This window comes from Pieris napi, chromosome 16 (genome assembly GCF_905475465.1).
Source record: "Pieris napi chromosome 16, ilPieNapi1.2, whole genome shotgun sequence".
NCBI classification, from domain to species: Eukaryota; Metazoa; Arthropoda; class Insecta; order Lepidoptera; family Pieridae; genus Pieris; species Pieris napi.
This window is the reverse complement of record NC_062249.1, coordinates 7,893,639-7,913,700: the sequence shown is the minus strand read 5'-3', so window position 1 is coordinate 7,913,700 and position 20,062 is coordinate 7,893,639. Positions and strand designations below refer to the sequence as shown.

At 32.0% G+C, this 20,062-nt stretch overlaps 2 protein-coding genes across 7 annotated transcripts in view; one reads left to right on the top strand and one right to left on the bottom strand.

The window, feature by feature from the left end:
* Nucleotides 1-428: 428 nt before the first annotated feature.
* LOC125057458 (androgen-dependent TFPI-regulating protein-like) lies at nt 429-15,423 on the bottom strand. 5 transcript variants are annotated; one of them, XM_047661166.1, is made up of 7 exons: nt 15,320-15,423; nt 8,421-8,461; nt 8,090-8,143; nt 6,820-6,991; nt 3,820-3,963; nt 2,474-2,694; nt 429-1,913 (listed from the first exon to the last, which is right to left on the bottom strand). In XM_047661166.1, exons 2-7 carry the CDS (start codon nt 8,423-8,425, stop codon nt 1,733-1,735), a joined length of 777 nt encoding a protein of 258 aa, XP_047517122.1. In that variant the 5' UTR covers nt 8,426-8,461; nt 15,320-15,423; the 3' UTR covers nt 429-1,732. The 5 variants fall into 5 exon arrangements, with proteins under 5 accessions (XP_047517122.1, XP_047517123.1, XP_047517124.1 ...); XM_047661167.1 differs by lacking the exon at nt 15,320-15,423 and adding an exon at nt 10,260-10,401 and having other exon boundaries at nt 433-1,913; XM_047661168.1 differs by lacking the exon at nt 8,090-8,143 and having other exon boundaries at nt 434-1,913; nt 15,320-15,407.
* A 2,202-nt stretch (nt 15,424-17,625) lies between these two features.
* Nucleotides 17,626-20,062, top strand: part of LOC125057108 (serine proteinase stubble) — a 32,487-nt gene continuing 30,050 nt past the window's right edge. The window contains exon 1 of one of the 2 annotated variants that reach the window (XM_047660583.1): nt 17,626-17,884. The gene's annotated coding sequence lies outside the window, so the exon portion shown is untranslated. The remainder of the gene's footprint in view (nt 17,885-20,062) is intronic. The other variant, XM_047660582.1, reaches the window with a different exon arrangement.

Below are 20,062 nucleotides of genomic sequence, written 5' to 3'. Positions count from 1 at the left end.
TTTACCCCTTCAAAAATTCACTTGTAGAAAGCTACGGTCCGGGTGAAGAAAGCTTTTTTCATATAACAGGAGGCAAACGGGCATTAGGCTCACCTGAAGTTAAGTGATACGCCCATGGACACTCGCACTGCCAAAAGGCTCGCAAGCGCGTTGCCGGCCTTTTAAGAATTGGTACTCTCTTTTCTTACGCACCTAAGTCGAATTGGTTCGGAAATATTTCAGTGTGCAGCTGGTTCCACAGAGTGGTGGTGGCAGAAATTGCCTTAAGAAACTTGCTTGCCTTGCTATTAGCAAAGCATCTATAAAAATACTGACGAAACAGGTGCAATATGGATTTAAAAGGATCGTGGATGCAAAAAAAAAATACAATTTCTAGAATTAATATATATTACTAATTAATATTTCTTTACAACTGCTTTGATCAGAAAATACATCTTAAGCTAATTTTACATATCACAGTTATTATAATTGTATCATCTGTAGAATGAAAACAAATGTCGAAAAATTACAAAAGTGATGTTCTTATCTCTCTCTTCTTCTCTTTTCTCTCTTTCTTATTTCTTGATTGTGATGTTCCTATCCGTATATCTTATACACGTTAAATAAAGGTGAATAAGTGTAAAGTTCATAAACTAATGCGTAGCAGCTGATAAAACCCAAGTCTAACTCGGGTTCTAGTGGAAAACGCTGTTATGTTTTTTTCTATCCTATTCATACTACGTAATAATTACAACCCAGCTATATGCGTTCCTATGCCTATAGTATGCCAGAGAGGTACCCTTTATTTATAAGGGTAATTTATCACATTTTTTTTTAAACAATTCAAACCAATTGACGTAGTCCCATACTAAGCTGGTGAAGCTTGTGTTATGAGTACTAGGCAACGGATATACATACATATTATAGATAGATAGACATATAAATACATATTTAAACACCCAAAACCTAAGCACAACACCAAATGCTCATCACATCGATGTTCGTCTCAGCCGGGGATCGAACCCGGGACCCATGGATTCGCAGTCAGGGGTACTAACCACTAGACCAATAAGCCGTCAGCATTATCACTTTCCAGGTTATGTTTACTATATAAAGTGTTTTTGACGATGGAGGTTCTATTTCAATGAATTATTGTTTTCAATCAATTGTTTCAGCTGGTGAGACAAAACACACCCCGATGTTTCTCCTATTTTTAAGAATTTAATTTAGTATTGACATAAAAAATCACCTGTAACGTTATCATTATGTTCTACTTATAAATCTATTTTAAAATTCCTAAACCACAACCTAGCAACCCGAGATAAACTACGCACAAAGCTCCAATAATGTCTGAAGGAATGATTTTTTAAAATAAAATGTTGAGTTTCATTTATTATCTTAATTTTTGAGGTACTATGGTAAATAAAATATAAAAAAAGGACAGCAATCTTTTTTTTATAGAATAGGGGGGGCAAACTTGCCTACGGTACGCCCGAAGAGGGCAGTCGTGGCAGCTCATTGCCCCCCATTTAAGTGGGTGCATTGCCAATCTTTGAGAGAGGAGTATGCTCTTTTGGCTTGTCTCCAATCTCTTTCTATTTTCCATATTGGTTACTAAAAACTACTCCTGTATATCTATATATAATCTAGATTTTCCAAATAAATCGCTAGTAATTTAATGGCTGGTTACGATAATTCAAGTCGATCTCTTCATACAGTACGTAGTAGCATTAGGTATAAACTAATTGCCAAATCATTCAGCCGCTTTCTTCGAAGATCCATGTATAAGGCTCACAAGAGGCCACTGTATGAAGTATGCAATTAAATAAATTATAAGTACTGCAAATAAAAATAGTGGGAAATATATCGTTCCATATATACTATACAGTAGTGGGTATGGCCATAATCCTGTAATGTGGTAGTTTGTTATGAACCTGAAATTAAAAAAAAATTGGCTCTGAACAGGAAAATTTTTGAAGCTTTACTATTTTTGCCGCGTTAGGGAAAAATGATGAGTAAATTTTTAAGATGCGCGCGCACGCTTTCACAATAAACCGCTACCCTGAAGTTGGCTATAGTCAACATCTTAGGTTTTTGAAGTTATACTTCTTTTGGCGCATTAGAGAAAAATTATGAGAGTAATTCTTGACTATTGTAAGTCTCGTTTTTTCTACAAACGTAGAATAAGGCGAAAAATATTTTTTTGAAAAGATTTTCATCTTGTTACGCCAAAGAAGTACAACTTCTAATGCGTGTAATACACGTTATATTAACAAGAAATTTGTACTTAATGAAGTTAGGACTCTTGTTTAAGAAAAAGATAGCTCATTTTTTCTAAACCAAGAATTTAGTATCTCGGAAGATACTTATAATGATAATTCTTGGTTTAGCTTGGTTTATAATAAAGTTTATTGTGCAAATAAATTCGGAAATTTATTTGCACAATAAGCTTTATTATATACGTGAAAGTAAATAACTAGACATATATACTTACACAACCAGATAAGCCACGTAAATAACAGCTAATTGCATCAAGTTCCACTTATGTGACTGCGGCCTACTTCTGGGAAAAGTAATGAGCTCCCATACAACCACGACAGTTATGAATGAGTGTATCATATGGTTTGAAGAGGTGGAAAGAACCTTGTCAATATAAGATGGGAAAACAAGTTCTCGATCGTAAAGAAATATCGGCCAAAATAGCGAGCTAACCAGCTGAAACAAAACGTATATATTATAAAGAGTACCATAATAGTTAAATGTCGTTAGAGGTTTCACCAAAAGCGTTCTTAAAACCTTCGCGGGTAAAGAACGGTTTTAGTATGTGTGTTACACATAGAGTAGAGAAACTTGGGCCGTGGGGTTCAAGTACACAGGCGCTTATTAAAGATTTAAGTTGGCGCCTGGTAGATAGTACCGTTGAACCCAGAACTGGTGCTTCTCTCTCAACCAATAAGTATTGCAATACAGCGTGGAAACGCTGCCAGCATTTAACGTACACTGCCACAGGATCCCAACTATTTTGTTTTAAGTTAAGGATATTGTAAATATATTATTGTATGTTTAAAATAATTTTTATTAGTTAAATACAGCTTTTTGCGCTTCATTACTTTCGGTAAGAGGTGAACTTTCGGAAAAAAAAATGTAGTTTAGGAATTTTATAATAGACTAGTGGACCCCACAGACGTTGTCCTGCATGATATTTCAAGCTATTAGGATATTAAAGTATGAAAGTACCGACTGCCACCTGCCGGGCTGATTTGTGAATCTAAACCATTCCCAGATTCCCTTGAACACACACAAAAAATTTCATCAAAATCGGTCCAGTCGTTTGAGAGAAGTTCAGTGACATACACACTCACATAAGAATTATATATATAAAGATATAACACACAGGATTAATAGCTAAAAGTTTTATTACTAAATTCTCTATCGGGTTCTCAAACAAATTCATAAGGAGTATTTGAAATTATTATCCTTTTCGTATGTTTATTAACTATTTGTTTTCTATAAGTGTTTTTTCTCTATCCAATCATATCTGGTAATTTGGCTCCTGTTTCGGTGCAATTATTTATTGTTGTCACCATCGTTTATGCCAGATTGATAAAATAAATAATTAAATGATTGGCCAATACAATTTAATCAAGAAACAAGTCTTAAATGTGTACACAGTATAGGTTTTTCATTATCCTCACTATTTATAAAGTTGTTATTATTTTGGTAGTACCCTTTAGATCATGACAGAATTTTCTTACTAAATATTATATGGCTCAAATTTCATAAAAATTAAAACGATATTTGTTTTAACATATAAATAACTTATAAAAAATAAATACTTACAATACTTGAAGGCCAGACAACAGCTGAAAAGAATGTTTTCCTGTAACGTTTAATTTGTTCCACGATTTTGTTTTCTTCCAATATTTTAAATAATGAGGAAATATCACACGCGATGGCCATCAGAAGGTAAGTAATTTGGAATGCCTGAAAATTAAAAAATAATTACATCTTTATTTGCCATAAAATTGGTTTAAAAAGATGGTTAATAGAATTACTAATAAACATGCATAATAATTAAAATGTCAAAATATTTTTAATAACAATTTAATGAATCCTTAATATTTTTAAGTATGTGAAACACTTATAAATGCTAGGTACTATAGAAATTCTGTACCATTAAAAATCTAATTTCCATGCAAAAGTGATCTGTATCTTCAAGGAAGGTAATTAAATAATTAATATCACAATCGATTTTAGTTAAACACCGCGATTAAAACAAAGGATTAATGTTGTAGGTTTGATTCGATTCCGTATTTAAAAAAATTGGGTTAAACTAGTTGAACAAAATAGCAATAATAACATTTGCTGTGTATCAAGAACACAGACCATAATAATATTATGTTACAAACAAAAATGCAGATATTTTGAACAAGGTTTACCTTGAAATGCCGGAGGGTATATTGTTTTTAAAAATATATTATTTTAATCATAATAATTATAAAAGAATTTAGTTATCTACATGATTAATTGAGGAATGTAAAAAAAGTTAAACGTATTTTCCTGTTCTCGTCTGGAGTTTTAATATTTTCTAGATATTTTTTAAACTTATAGCTTTTACATAGCAACAAAATAACCTTATTATGCTATTAGTAGTAACCTAACGATTTTCTGTTTATGTAATAAGACTTTTTCGTTCATTATGAATGAGCTATAAATCTCTGTATCAACCTTGCATTCTGTTTTTTTGGATGTGCTGTCGAAACGAGTACTAATTAAGGCAAAGAAATAGACTTTTAGAGACATTATTTCGTATTTTTGCTCTTATTTTATCCGTTGGTTGTTTTTATTAGTCGCTTACGGCAGCCAACAGGCATACAAGTAAAAGCATTATACTATCACAGACAGTTTCTTTAGTAATAAAAGTATATCTCGTAATAGAAAGGAATTAGTAAGATAAATTACAAGCCAAATATAAAACTAATTCATTAATTTGATCAATCCTACCTTGCGTCAATATGCGAGCTGCCCTGCGATTCTGTAACTCACTTTTTGAACTCACACAGCGGTTTTCGCATCGGCGGTCGCTCTCAAATCAGTCGTGAAGTAGTCATTTTGTGATTTGGCATTCTGATAAACACATTTTCAGAATGCCAAATCTGTGTGAGTTCGAAAAGTGAGTTACAGAATTGCAGGGCTGAAATTGCCTAGAACTATTAATACGAGTAGGGGAGCGTGGGGCTTGTTGTAACAGGGGTAAATAGTAACAGACCTTTTTCAATAGGAATTTGAATTTTATTCACGTTTTTTTTTTACCTAATCTTAAACTTATAACATGCCACGCCACTTTACCACAGCCAGGGTCCCGCCAGGCGGCTCAGTGAGTGGATGTGTGCAAACGCTTTATTGTTGACAGGTAACCTATAATTTTACTAACGTAAATTTTTGGTTAGTTTCACTATTTTCGTAGCTTTGAAGTTTTATGTATTTTATTTTATGCTAAAATATAACTATTTATGATGTTGTATAACAGTTTTCAAGATTACTAAGTTGATTAAATAGTTATCGTGATAAATATTAAGAACTATATCAAGGGGCTAGTTGTAACAAAACCTCGGGGTTTGTTGTAACATGTTACAATTTGCCCCCAGATTGCTGTAAGTTACTGACGGCCGATGTTCATTTTTCCCCGGCTTAAATACTCAGAAATGTTCATTCGCGGTGGACCTCAAGATTGCATTGGAGCTGGTAATTCTTCAGGGTGGATGACTGATAAAGAATGTTTGATTTTTGTAGATCATTTTATCAAAGACGCGAAACCTACCAAGAAAGAGACAGTTCTGTTACTGCTTGATAACCATGGCTCACATGTGAATATTGCAGTTGTCGAAAAAGCCAAAGAAAACAATGATGTCATGTTATAGTTTCCCTCCAATTGCTCCCACAATTTGCAACCTGTAGGAGATGTAGGAGTCTACGGCCCTTTTAAAAACTACGTGAACAGAGCACAGACTGCATGGATGTATAATAAGTGCCATGTTGACATGATATAAGTACCTTATATACTTCATGACATGATATAAGTACCTCAGTACAGAATAAGAAAGATAGTTAAAATCTTAAATCTTTAATTTGATGATTATATTTTTTTTCCAGTTAACTATTTCATAAAAAACACATTATAGAAATACCTAGTTAGTTTTTGTTATATACAAAGCAAAATGATCCAAGATGTGAAAAAAATAAACAATTGAAGGTGAAATTTTTGTTGTTACTACTTGCTCCAGCAGATGTTACAACTAGCCCCAACCACGGGGTAAGTTGTAACACTTCCCTTTTTTTTTAAAAATAATAATTGTGAGATAGTTGCCTGTAGATTTGATAATATTTCGATTAGACTTCATAGATAAATAGTTAGAGTATCGATCAAAAATTATTTTGTAGTAATTTAGCCAATACACTTCATGATATTCAATTATTTGTTAAAATTGTTACAACTAGCCCCACGCTCCCCTACTTAGTCATGAACGGAGAGTATTTTTGTTATTTATGAATTATGAAGATCTGGCACGTTAAATTAATGAAGCGTAAATGAGCGATGCTTCAAACTTGTGATAATTTGTTTTTCTATTGGACAAGTAGGTGATCAGCCTTCTGTGCCTCTCTCTAAGGTAGACTGGTTTCCTTACGAATATTTTCCTACACTGTACGAGCCAGTGTTAAATGCACACATAGTGCACAGGCGTTTGAACCTACGACCTCAGGGATGATAACACTAGATAGATAGAATCAGGGTGAAATAATATTTTAAAGATTTTGTTTTAATAATATTTTTATTCTTACCAAATTCCAGATAGTTATATATTTCCACTGTAGTGAATGGAATTCTGTAAGATCTTTATCCTTCATAATATCGGTCTGTAACGCTAAATGCATTACTATTATATTGATTCCATGAGCAGCGACCAATACAAGGTCCCCAGCCAGTCTTATGGGCATATATGACTCAGATTTTCTGAAAAAAAAATAATATTTCTTTTTCGGAATAGTGAAAATAATTTATACAAAAATCACGTATATTTGGCCAATATTTTAATTTACAAATGCAGCCACGGTCTCATCTTGAGCACCATATGACAAACTTCAGTTAGAAAAAAATGGTTTTACGACTGAATAATATGAAACTAGATTTATGTTTATATCTGTAATAGAATAGGAGAAAGAAGCTCGAGACGCGCGAAGATCGAAGTTTTAAGAATTGGTATGCTCTTTTCTAGAAAGCTCGTTAATTTTCTTTAGACTATTAATTATGTCGCTAAACCAATCATTATTATCGAAATCTCGACACGTAACAAATGCCCCAAGTTATTTATAATTAACTTTACAAAAATTAAAGCTCAACTATCTAAACTATCGTTTCTCGGTATTCTTTTATTTTTTTTAATACACCAATAATTAATCACCCGTTTTTAAAGCGAATATATTTAGTATGTAGAATACAGTGCTTTTTAATCTGTAATGTAGATGTTTTCAAATACATATGTTTAAACTATCATGCATTTAGTTATACATGCAAAGCTTGCATAAGGCATCATGCTCTAAAATTATAACAATATTTAATCGTGTACACATAACGCGACATCAGAGAACTATTTTAATGTCCAAAACAAGAACTCGAAGACAAATTACCTTACAAATATGTATTATGTATAAAAATACCTGCACGAATGAAACTTTCAAAGTTACAACTGTATGTGAAGTCTGCTACCTTACGTTGGATGTATAGCATACAAAAAGTATATACAGCCAGCCCCGCCCAACAAGTGAAGTCGTGGGTTCAAATCTCAGGTGTAAAAATTATTTTCATTAATTTGTTTATCTCTACCTCTATCTCTACCTCTATCTCTACCTCTATCCCTACCTCTATCTCTACCTCTATCTCTACCTCTATCTCTTCCTCTACCTCTATTTCTACCTCTACCTCTATCTCTACCTCGAGGTTACGGGAGTGTCAGATCTTAAATGGAGGTAGGATAAATCACCTTCATGCTTGTAAACTGTGCTTATCCTAGTGCCAATATACTGTATATTGCAGCTATCATTTTAATCATACCTTAAAAAGCCTTTTGCTGTTCGTCGATAACTTCTATTCCCTTGGTTTTTGCTCCTGAAAGATGTTATATTAAGCTCCAGTCCGTATTAAATGAGAATGTATTAGTTTGCATGATATTAACTTATGTTAAATTGAATATTGAATCAGTTAGTTTATTATCTTTTCATGCTTTAATAACCAAATGTATCACACACACTAGGTCGCAAATAACATTTAATCAGACATTTGTTCAATGTTAGATGAATTAGCAGAGTTATCTAGGATTACTTAGAGTCAAGGTTAAACATAATCGTTTCATAACAGTAAATATCGCTAATTAATACAGACTTACCCCATTATGTGGCGATTATTCCAATCTCACAAAAGAATAATCTGTAAAAATGTATAAAGATTTAAAACGTTACCAATGTTATGTAAAAAGTATTTAAGTTCCAAAATAGCACAGACTTTAGCGGCCTCTTTCGGCTTTTAAACTGAATTTTGGTTTCCCATGATGAAAAGCTCACAAAACCTACCAAAATTAACCTAAAAATAGTTCTTTATTTATTTAAATGCTCTGAATTAAAGTGTTATAAGCAAACATAAATAATCACTATTTTTTGAACATTTTATGACCTGGTAACAGTCTTCCCTTCATGCGTTCCCATAAAAGAAAGACTGAAAATTAAACAAAAAAGTAAATTACATTTTAAAAATCGATTTTAACATAAAAATTATACTTGCCTCTAACAAAGTAGTGAGTAAATAACTAATAGAATTCAATCAATAGCTGGTTATCATTAGATATTTGTGATTGTAGGGCAAAGTTGATTAGTTGATTAGTTTAATCAAAAACCTTGATAAACATCTTTGATATTGGTACAATAAAAAAATACTTAAAGTGATTAAAAATACTTAATTATTCAGGAAATTTATTACGGCTTCACGTCAACAAAATGGCTTTTTAAATAGAAATATTAACATATAATTTTTTATTCCAAATATTCTTGACCTTGACTTTTACCTAAACAAACAGACTATTATTTATGCTATTCGCTATGTACTATCACAAGGAGATTTGCCATTTCAAGCAAGTCTAGATATCGATTATGCCGATACGAAGCTACATTGTATAATATGTATAAAGGTCAAGTGGCTAATCATACGAATTCCCCTTTAGTATACATTTTTTTTCATTTAACACACAAAAGCGGTCAAAAGATACAAAATCTTTAAAGCGTTAACAAAATAGTTAATTTTTGTGTCATATTTCTTGGCTACTTTAATGATAAAATTACTTAGATCTAGGAACCGGTTTTATATATCCTGTAGCACACCGTACCCCGTCAGTATATCACATTCTAGTACAGACTTGAGGAAATTATTGACGACCGTTATCATGCAAGAAACGGGTCTGCGTTGCGATTCTGTAACACACTTTTCGAACTCTCACAGCGGTTTTCGCAGCGGCGGTGGCGCTCAAATCAGTCGTAAAGCAGTTATTTACGATTTGGCATTCTGATAAGGAGGGAGCTTGTAGTTTATTGCTTGCGAAAACCGCTGTGAGAGTTCGAAAAGTGAGTTACAGAATCGCAAGGCTGTACTGGGGCAGATTCTCCATCACTGGCAAGGTAATTCATAGAGATCAATCAACACAGTGATCAATGGTGTCCTAACATAATATTAGGACTTATGTAATTTAATCAGTCGTGAAGCAGTCATTTTATGATTTGGCATTCTGAAAAGGTGGGAGCTTGTAGTTTATTGTTAATTAGAATGCCAAATCATAAAATGACTGCTTCACGACTGATTTGAGAGCGACCGCCGATGCGAAAACCGCTGTGTGAGTTCGTGAAGTGAGTTACAGAATCGCAGGGCTGATAATATCTATCTTGTATCAGTTTTTATACGGCTAGAGCCATACGAATGTGTACGAAATTATCTCATTTAAGATTTCGAAACAAATTATTAACTTATAGTTGGACGTATCCTTTAAATACCTCTTATTCACACTAAATTTAAACACTTGTTTTTTAAAATATATAATTTATGTTATAGTTTTTTTTAACAGCCAGCAACTTTAAAATAATAGAAAATTATATTATAACATATTATTTCTTTGAAATTATTCGTTTTTTTTTCACCGAAAAAAACAAGAAGGAACCTTCAAAATTATCATTGTCAAACTTACATCACTACAAAAACTTTAAAAACACACTGTTTTTTGCATATCAACTACGTCAATAATTGCAAAATTTCGAATTGCAAACACAGTTTGAAAAATAATATTTTTATAAGCAACACCTCTCACGATGGCTTATGAACAACTAAATGGGAGATTGATAAAATCTGTCCAAGAGCTAGCAAACACTTAAATAGTCTTAAACGAGCAAATATTTTATAAAAACTTTTTTCAAGGTTTTTAAATTGAGAATTCCAGTTATTAAAATGTAGAATTATAAAGCATAAATTCTGCTCAGGTCCTTCGTTCCACAACTGAGCTTTATTTAAGGCAGTTGCTACCGCGCACCATATGTAGAACCAGCTATCCACCGATGTATCCGAACCAATTCGACTTACGCCCAATAACCTATCTCAATCCATAATCCAATCCAAATCTTAGATAGTAATCTTAATCCAAATGTAACAAGAGTACCAATAACCAATCGACGGATTGTAATAGCCATCTGTCGATACAAGCTATCCGTTGGAGGTCGTATCGGTGTCTGTGGATAGACCTTTGTATGAAAATGACAGTTGACGTAAGCTAGATTTCAACAGTTAATTATTTTAACAGATTTTAACTTACACCAGTTTTTTTAAATAATTAAATAAACTGTTTGTTATGTTTTAAACATACACATGTATATTTTAATGTAATTCGTACGGTTTTATTTACTTTATTTGGTTTACATTGATGTACAAATATGAGTGAAAACTTGGTAAAAGGGAACGACAAAGAGCATTTTATCCGTCGCCAAAAATGGTATATCTTCGTAGGGTTTGGTTATTGGGATCCAGATAGGAGATCGATCGACTGTCATGGTCTGATCTCAGATTGTTTTCAATCGGAGATTAGTTTTATTGGGTATTATTATTGGGTTCGGGCGTTAGGGTACACTGGCAATGTGCGTATCTATGCGGTATCACGTAAAAAAACCAAGGCCGGTTTTTATAATTTTCTTTATTGTCAGCTTCACTGTTTTTGTTTCCCTTTATATTTATTTACTTTTCTTGCGATGCCAATAAGTTGCTCAATATTTGTAACATTCGTATAAGGCATCAACATTAGATTTGCTATAAACTAAAAAAAAATTTTTTTGAACAATGACACCTAATTTATAATTATATTTACCCAAAACTACGGATATCCCACGAACATACATGAAAATATAACTCTCTATGCACCAGCTCTTAAACTCTGTCATGCGCAATGCGTTACCTTTATTAGTTTTCAAGAAACCCGGTGAAGGGAGCAACCGAGCATAAAATATATTCTAAAGACATGACGGGCTTTGAACTCTAAACGACGTGCATGGTGAACTGTAGCAAGTGAAGATCCTTTCCTATCCTTTCGGCGAAAAGGAACAAAAATATAATTAAAAAAATATAAAGAAAGGAAAAAAGACAAATATTCATTATTTTTCATAGGCGACCAAAAACCACCACATGATCTTGGCATACCGTTTTTGCTTCGTCCTCTTTTGTAATATTTAGTATCTCACTCATGAGGGGTACGTTTCACCTAAGTCTGTTGTTTATGTGTAAATAATACTTTGAATTGTGAATTTTACGTCTCTTTATTTTCTCATCCTTGCATTTGAATTACGAATGTCTTATCGTGTAATATAGTATAAGATCCCGCTATACAACGACCTTCACCGAGATGCTTATTTAATGAAACTTATTTTATATTTAATTTAATATGTCAATAAATATAATCCATACGGGTTGCCTAGCAAATTTCAGTCCAGAGTATGTTTAATTAATATTTAAAAAAAAAAAAATTATAATTTGCATGTAGTAAATTTTTTGAACTTTTTTCAATTAATATTTTTAATCAGGGTAGTATTATATATGTATCACTATAACCTTCTTTTATACTAAAGATGTATATGTATATATACTTTAGTGTCACATAAAAAATATACACATAAATAATTAATTGATTCAAAACAACCTAACGTTTGCATATTCTATGGGCTTCATACTTTCGATTGGTATAGAATTTATCTAATAATCATACCGGTGAAATGTTTAAAAAAATATTTTTTTTTTTAAATTAATTAAACATACTCTGGGCTGAAATTTGCTAGGCAACCCATATGGATTATATTTATTGACATATTAAATTATATATAAAATAAGTTTCATTAAATAAGCATCTCGGTGAAGGTCGTTGTATAGCGGGATCTTAGACCAATACTGAATATATAGATTAACCAACTCTTTGGAAATAGTGTCGATCGACCGACGAAGAAAATGCATGGGTTCGTTTTGGCGCAGCGACCTAGTTTGTAATTCATTATGTTATTTATGTCATTTTCACATATGTTTTACTTAATAAATTAATAAGTTTGTAAGTACAACATGTGATGTTGCCGAGTAAATAATGTGGCCCGTTTTTGTACTCCTATCGTTAAATCGCAAATTTTTATCAATTTGAAATATTATTTTATCGATTCAACACTATATAACAGTACTATGAAACAAAATTTTACGTTTTAAGACGGTAATCCAAATTAAAGGTTTAGAAATACTTCATACCACTTAAAATAACTTTTTTTTTTATTTTATGTATCTGGCACGATTTGTGCATTAGCCAGCGTCAAGTATAGGATTTTTTAAAATTTGTGCTTGTATTTAGAAATTCGACCGTGTCTTCCATGTACGGTTTAGGCACTCGCCCGGTACCGCACAACCCTCCCAAAGGCCGAAAACAAATTTAAATTAAATTAAAACTTGCCCTCGAACCGGGAATCGAACCCGGTACCCCCTCACCTAGCTGCTGCCACTTAATAAGACCGCTAGGCTATGAGGTCCCTAATAAAATAACTTTAGGAATGTCAACGTTGTTCGTCCTTGGTGTGAAGGTTTATATTTAAACAGGGAAGTCTTAAAACTGAGGCACGACTTTCCCTTCCTTCATACCAAACTACCTTTTATTATATTCAATAGCAATTTTATGGACTTCCCTTTATTCAGTATTTACAATATTTTTATTACGTAGTAATAATAACAAAAAAATTATAAATAGAAAATTAAAACACATTTAAAAAGATTGGTCTCCATGTACTTTCAATGCTGGCATTTCCTGGCTGTATTGCGAAACTTATTCGTTGAGCGAGAAAAGCACCAGCTTAGGGATCACCGGTACTATCTACCAGGCGCCAACTTAAATCTTTCATCTTTAATTTCCCTTTTGATTTTGGAACGAAGTTCCTTATCGCGCGTTATGAAAGGGGGCTAGACGGAAAAAATTCTTACGAAAAGTTGTCACGACACTTTTTTGCTATTTGCTATTGTAATACACCGGTTCTCGTCCGATCACCGAAGTTAAGCAACGTCGGGCGAGGTCAGTACTTGGATGGGTGACCGCCTGGGAACACCTCGTGATGTTGGCTTTTTTTTTCGTCGTAAGATTGGTGTCGAGAAAATCTATCATACTGTTATGATACCAATTAACATATAAATTAATCGAAAGGAATTTCGTTCCATCCGGGTGTCCCTTGACACCTCTAAAGTTTTTTTATTATTAAGGTTTTATCACTAAAGTAGATTTGTTAATGAAAGAGTCGTATATCTGACAAATTTCCCGTTATCTCAAAGTAAGACTTGAAATAGACACAATTCAGCATAGATTTTCAAACTATAAATCGACATATTAGTATTGCACCGGGTTCTTCCAACAGAGAGCTTTTGCACCACGCGATCCCAAGTTAGCAAATTAGCGCTTCCATTAAAGGACTTACCTACTATGATATAGTTTTTGTTATCAAATTCAAAATATGGTATCAAAACTCATCGCTATTAGTCAGTTACACAATTATATATAAGATAAATCATGTATCAAGTAGGTTCAAATCTAACCAAATAAGTATTTAGTTTAATTTACTCATTTAAAAATAACTTATGTAGTTTTGACCATACTCGTTGAATGAGACTAACCACAGATCACACTAATGGAGTTTTTAATTTTATTTGTAATTTAAACATAGAATATAAATATTTAGTGAGCAAAGGTGTTTTAATAACGACCTTGTAATCGATGACCAACTTGTTATCACATTTAATAATCATCTTAAACTAATGCATAATTCATGGTTATCAAGCAAATAGTAATTATTACGCAAAACGAACTAACAGAAGACTCCGCACTTGTATTGGAATAGAAATAAAAAATCAAAATGAAAAAACAAAACAAAGACCAACTGAATAAAACAAAATTGTATTATTGTTTATGAATTATGTATACTTCCTATTTTGTGAACAACCTTAAAGTGTTAAGACGCAGATGATGATTTAATATTCATCTTAATATTAGTTGTTTTTAAATAAATTTAGTTCCATTTAAGTTAATATAAAGACAAATCCATTGGTACACAACCAGGATTCGAACGCATAATCTTTGGATTGCATTTATGAAGCTTATAATTGTAATGCAATAATTAAGTTTTAATTAACGTAAAAAAAAACTAAATAAACTAGACAACAGTCTAACAATTTTGTTAGGATTATTTTCATTTATACAATAACTGGATAAAATCGAATTATTTTTAAATAATATATAGAGCACAATTAACAACGTAAACAAAACCTTTATTAATTAAGTATTATAAATATAAATTCGTATAATTTGTTTTAATATGTTTTTATTATTCATTATTTGATTAATATTTTCGCTATAAATGCACATATTTGTAGAAATATAAATACAGACTGTTAATGACGATAAAACTGTCATTTTTAATTAATAGATGTAATTGTTAAATTATGACTTCAATCAAAGTTTAAAAAAAATAAAACAAGTTTTAATAAAACACTTAGAATGATAACCAAAAATTAAACCTGGTAGATATGAAACTACACATCTAAACCTAGTAAGTGTATCCGATCATAAATATATCGCTTTTATATTAAACCAAAATATTTACCGTAATTCTATGACATATCTTATGTCTATACAAAGCAACAGAACCTTAGATTTTCTATATGTCAGGCGTCGTTAAAAAATATTGTAAAAAAGATTACCTGTACAAATTCTCTTTGAAAACACGTTTATACTCCACTACAACAAATATTAAACTACTCTTAAAATTCTTAATCGTACATCAAAATAAACCAACGATTCAAGGACCCTACATTCATAGAAATGTGACAAGAACAAGTGTCATACTAACTGGCGGCACATAACCGGTTCTCACTTTACCTTAATTATTGTATGCTGTTGCACTATAATTAGTAAAGATTTTTATATTTAAATTTATTATGCTAAGATAATAATAAATTCATAGCGCCAAAGCAATTAATACAAAATTATACATTGGTATTAAGTGGCAATATTTAAACAATAATAATGACGCAATAAAAACATGTCTAGTCTGCTTCGTGAGTTTCTAAATAAACAAATGAACGTAAGCCATAGAATGCATGGTACATTACATATTTACAATTTTCTTAACTTACAAGTAATAATAATTAAAAGTTAATAAATAGAAAATTGAAACAAATTTAAAAAGTTTGGTCCCTGTGGCAGTGTACCTTTAGCGCTGGCAGCATTTTCTCGCTGTATTGCGATAGTTATTCGTTGAGCGAGGAAAGCACCAGTGCAGCCGTGCGATTCTGTTAATCCGTGAGTTCACCTCGCACTAACAACGCTCCCTTCGTCACTCACGTCATTTTTGGAATCTCATGGTATTCTGTTAAGCAATTTCACATTACGTCTTGACAAGCGGAGGGACCTTGTAGTTTATTGTTTATCAGAATGCCAAATCGTAAAATGACTGCTTCACGACTGATTTGAGCGCGACCACCGCTGCAAAAACCGCTGTGAGAGTTCGAAAAGTGACAGAATCGCAAGGCAGCTCTGGGATCACCGGTACTATCTACCAGGCGCCAACTTAAATCTTTAATTAGCGCCCCTGCACTTTAACTCCACAGCCAAAGAGGACAAAGGGAACAAGGCAAAAACAAGTTCTTTTTCTCTCGGCCTACATCTCTCTCGTCCTCCCGCCTTCTTTGCTGATGAGTAGGGATACCTACAGGTTTAAATTTACTGACGTGGAATAAGTGATACATGTATCTTATGTTCCATAATAAACATATTTTATTTTTTATTTATTTTACAATTTTGTATGTATTTCTTGTTATAATATTATACAAGAAAAATAATATTCTAAAGGTATACATTCGTGTCTGTTTATTCTACTCGGTTCATACAAAGTTTCTCATACGATACCTTAACCGTACGATTTGCCACAACTTACAAGCAAAGTTTGTAGAAATTTTGTAAATGATATTTTACTTCAAACAGCATTATTAATTAATAGATAATACAAAGTTAATAAGATAAAAGAAGAAAATATACAGATTCTAAAGATAACAAGATCAATAATTTTATCATTTATGAGTCTCCATGTTTTTAACGTTTTTATGTTCCTTTTATGTTTTTAAACGCAATTCATCTGTTTGCATTCAGAGCTCTTGATTAGATTTTTTCAAAGGTGCTTTTGTAGTGATAATAATATAGTAAGAATACTTAACTTAGCTAAAATAGTACTGGGCTAATTACGCTTAGCTTTTTAAATATTGCCAAACACTTGAATCGGATATATGTATATCATTTAAGCAATATTCATTTGTTAAACTTCAAAGTAGGATTACTTCGTCTGCGGTACATACATCAGAGGCTTTATGGCAAAACTTATGAACACTTATTTGCCATAAACAAAGTCGCAGGTGCTTAAAGATGCTGTGGTCACAAACCAACCATCACCCAGTCATCAAGTAGGTAATGTTGTTCCGTTAGTCCTAACAATCGTAACATATTACATTTTCTTACTAAATATGATGATGTTCGCAGCATTTCTGATTTTAATAAGGCTTTTGATCACATGTTCCAAGATTGTATAAAGATTTTGTTTTATTGTAGAAATGACTTAATTTGTTATACAAGCTGTTGTTTCTATAAAAATACAGCAGACACTAGAAATATTTTTCTTTTGTCTTAACTAATCTACAAAATAATTCTAAAGTTTTTGAGATTTTTCATATTACTTCATACTATCATATAACCTATAATCGTATATTACTTATAATATAATTCATTCAATGTTTTTTTTGCATTCTAGGAAACAATAAAACTGTCACGAAAATTGACTAATCAAAGAAACATCCTAAAACAAATGAACACAATGCGCCTAAAAGCTTCTTCAGGTACAGATAAGATACCTTTCTTTGCCACGAAAAAAATTGACCGGAATAGATGCAACCAAGCGAAAAATAACAGTTGGAAAGTAATTTACATCGGGTGGCGAACGAACGAGCGAGCTTCCACGACCAACCCGTTTAGTACTAGCGGACCTGCCTTGCGGTCAAGGCTCCGCGCCGAATGCCCGCGCCTCGGTAAAATTTAAAAAAAATAATTAAAAAGCGCGCGCTCGCGGCTGTCAAACGTCAAATGAAATTAAATTAAAACTTTTTTATCTTTATTTCTAACCAGCATTAAATCCTATTTAGTACGAATAACTGTTTACTTCTTAATGCCGGTGGATAATGAGTTCGTGATTGTGCTACGACTTGGAATCCGTTAAGCAGGTGAATATATTTTGCTATTATTTATTTATTTCAATGCTGGGCTATTTATGTACCATTATTGAAAATTAATGAAATAACTTTAGTGTTATCTAGTTGTTATAAGGGATTAATTTATATTATTTACCTACATAAAATAATAGCAATTAAAATATAATTATATAAGCATAAATTTAATTTTTCCACAATTCTACACATTTATTTACTAATATTGTTTATACCACCCGTATAAATAAGTTTTGAAGTTTTAAATTTAGAACATTAAAGTGCGAATGTTTTTTATTCTATGGGTAAAGCGTTTTGTTAAACTACGGTCACAGTTGAGGGAATTTAAGTTTTTATGTGATTATTCCTAGAGAAGACGAGGGAGCATAACGGCCTAGCAATCATAGGTTGTTGATCTGCGCCAGAGGAAATAAGTACTAACTTGTTTAAGGGAAAAACCAGATCTCCTGGTTCCTCAGGATAAAGAACACACCTATTTTAATTTAACTTGAACAAGCTTGTAAAGTGTTTAATATTTTCAGTACTTCATATTTTTGACCAAAATGTTCAAATTTAATATTTTAATAAGATATTTTTTGTATATTAAGTTTTATTGCCCAGTACGTCGCGCTAAGAAAAGGTCATAACAATTATAATTAAATTAATATAGTAAAAAATATAAAGGATATATCCATCCTTCCTCCAATAATTTTTATCAAAATAAGGAAACTTTAAATTGTTTCAAACAAAGAAAATACCTTGACCTCTTTTGATACAGCCTAGGAATTGGAAAAAAATATAATAAGTAAGATAATTTCATTTCTGACCTAGCGAAGCAAAAAGTATTAATTACTATTATAAAATCCTAAATTTAATAATAATTATTTGTTAAAATCTCAAACTGAAGGTTATCCAATACGTGCGGAGTGGGGCAAAATTTTCTAAATTCGAATTTGGTAGGGCAAATTAAAAGATTTCATACAAGTTTCGTATTGAGAGTTATAGTTTTAATTCGATATTCAAAACTAAGCCGTTTTGAATATCGAATAACTATAAAAAAAAACGTGACACTGTTTCTGTCATATGTCCCAACCACCACAGATCGTCATTATTAAACCTCTCTTAACATTATACGAATCTCGAATAAAATCTATTTGACAAAAGGTTTCTCTGTACACATTTTAAGAGGCTCCAAGACTTTCTTTTTTCAAATAAATTTGGCCATGAACAACGTGAATCCTCCTTTTTTATAACTATAAGAAAATATTGATTTCTTGTGTTGTGTAAGATGGAATATGTTTTAACTTTGTTTTCAGCATATATCTAAATTATATTGCTTAAGTAATGCGTTTTGTTCTTACCTAGATTGGTCTTGTATTATAAGAGTATTTAGTTGGATTTGTAGACAATATATACCATGCCAAGAAGATTCTAATGGCAGAATACCGAGCTATCTTAACTTTAAGCAAGGTAAAATGAATTTGTAGAGTCGGCGCGTTCCGTTGCCAGTGAATGTAGGTCAGTGAAATGAAACACGGTCCCGTATGGAATCCGACCTGACCGCCCGCGACCGATTTCAACGACATTCTTTTATTCTTAATTCAAAATTTCGCGCGGATTAATTTCGCGTAGCTCGAGGATTTACTGTAATTTGTCATTTTCTGTCAATAAATTTGTAATAAACCTCAACTCATGATTCGACGTTCAAAGTGTAAGGCATGGTAACAATACTCGAGTATTGTCTATGGTTCTTAAAAGTTGTAGTTTTGCTATAGAAATAAACGTCGTAAAACCAACTACGGGCCTTATTTTAAACGTGTTAAAGTTAGTATGATTACAACAATGTGAATTTTTATAATAAAACAATTTGAAATTGGATTTCATTACGATTGTTAGAAAAAAAAATTTGCAACCATTACATGACTGAAAAAAACATACGCTACATAACATGAGAAGCAGCTATTTAGCCGTAATAAAAACACTTAATTAGCCTATGTTAGTAACAGATATGTCTTCTTTCAAACCCAATTCCATAACCGGAGTGATAGAAACTTGCTAGGTTGAGTACGTTTATAAAGCGTTCTAGTTTCTCTAAGTATTTTTATTAGTAAGGAAGTTAAGAAGATAATTTACAATAAATTACTACATTTAGCTTGTAGACAGGATGTTATCGACAGTAAGGAGGTTGATAGGTAA

What these genes read in the sequence shown, in the direction of transcription:
- LOC125057458 (XM_047661166.1), bottom strand. An exon ending in ATATAACTATCTGGAATTTG is followed by an intron (nt 3,964 to 6,819) that starts GTAAGAATAAAA and finishes TTTAATTTTCAG; the next exon opens with GCATTCCAAATTACTTACCT. An exon ending in TTGTCTGGCCTTCAAGTATT is followed by an intron (nt 2,695 to 3,819) that starts GTAAGTATTTAT and finishes GTTTTGTTTCAG; the next exon opens with CTGGTTAGCTCGCTATTTTG.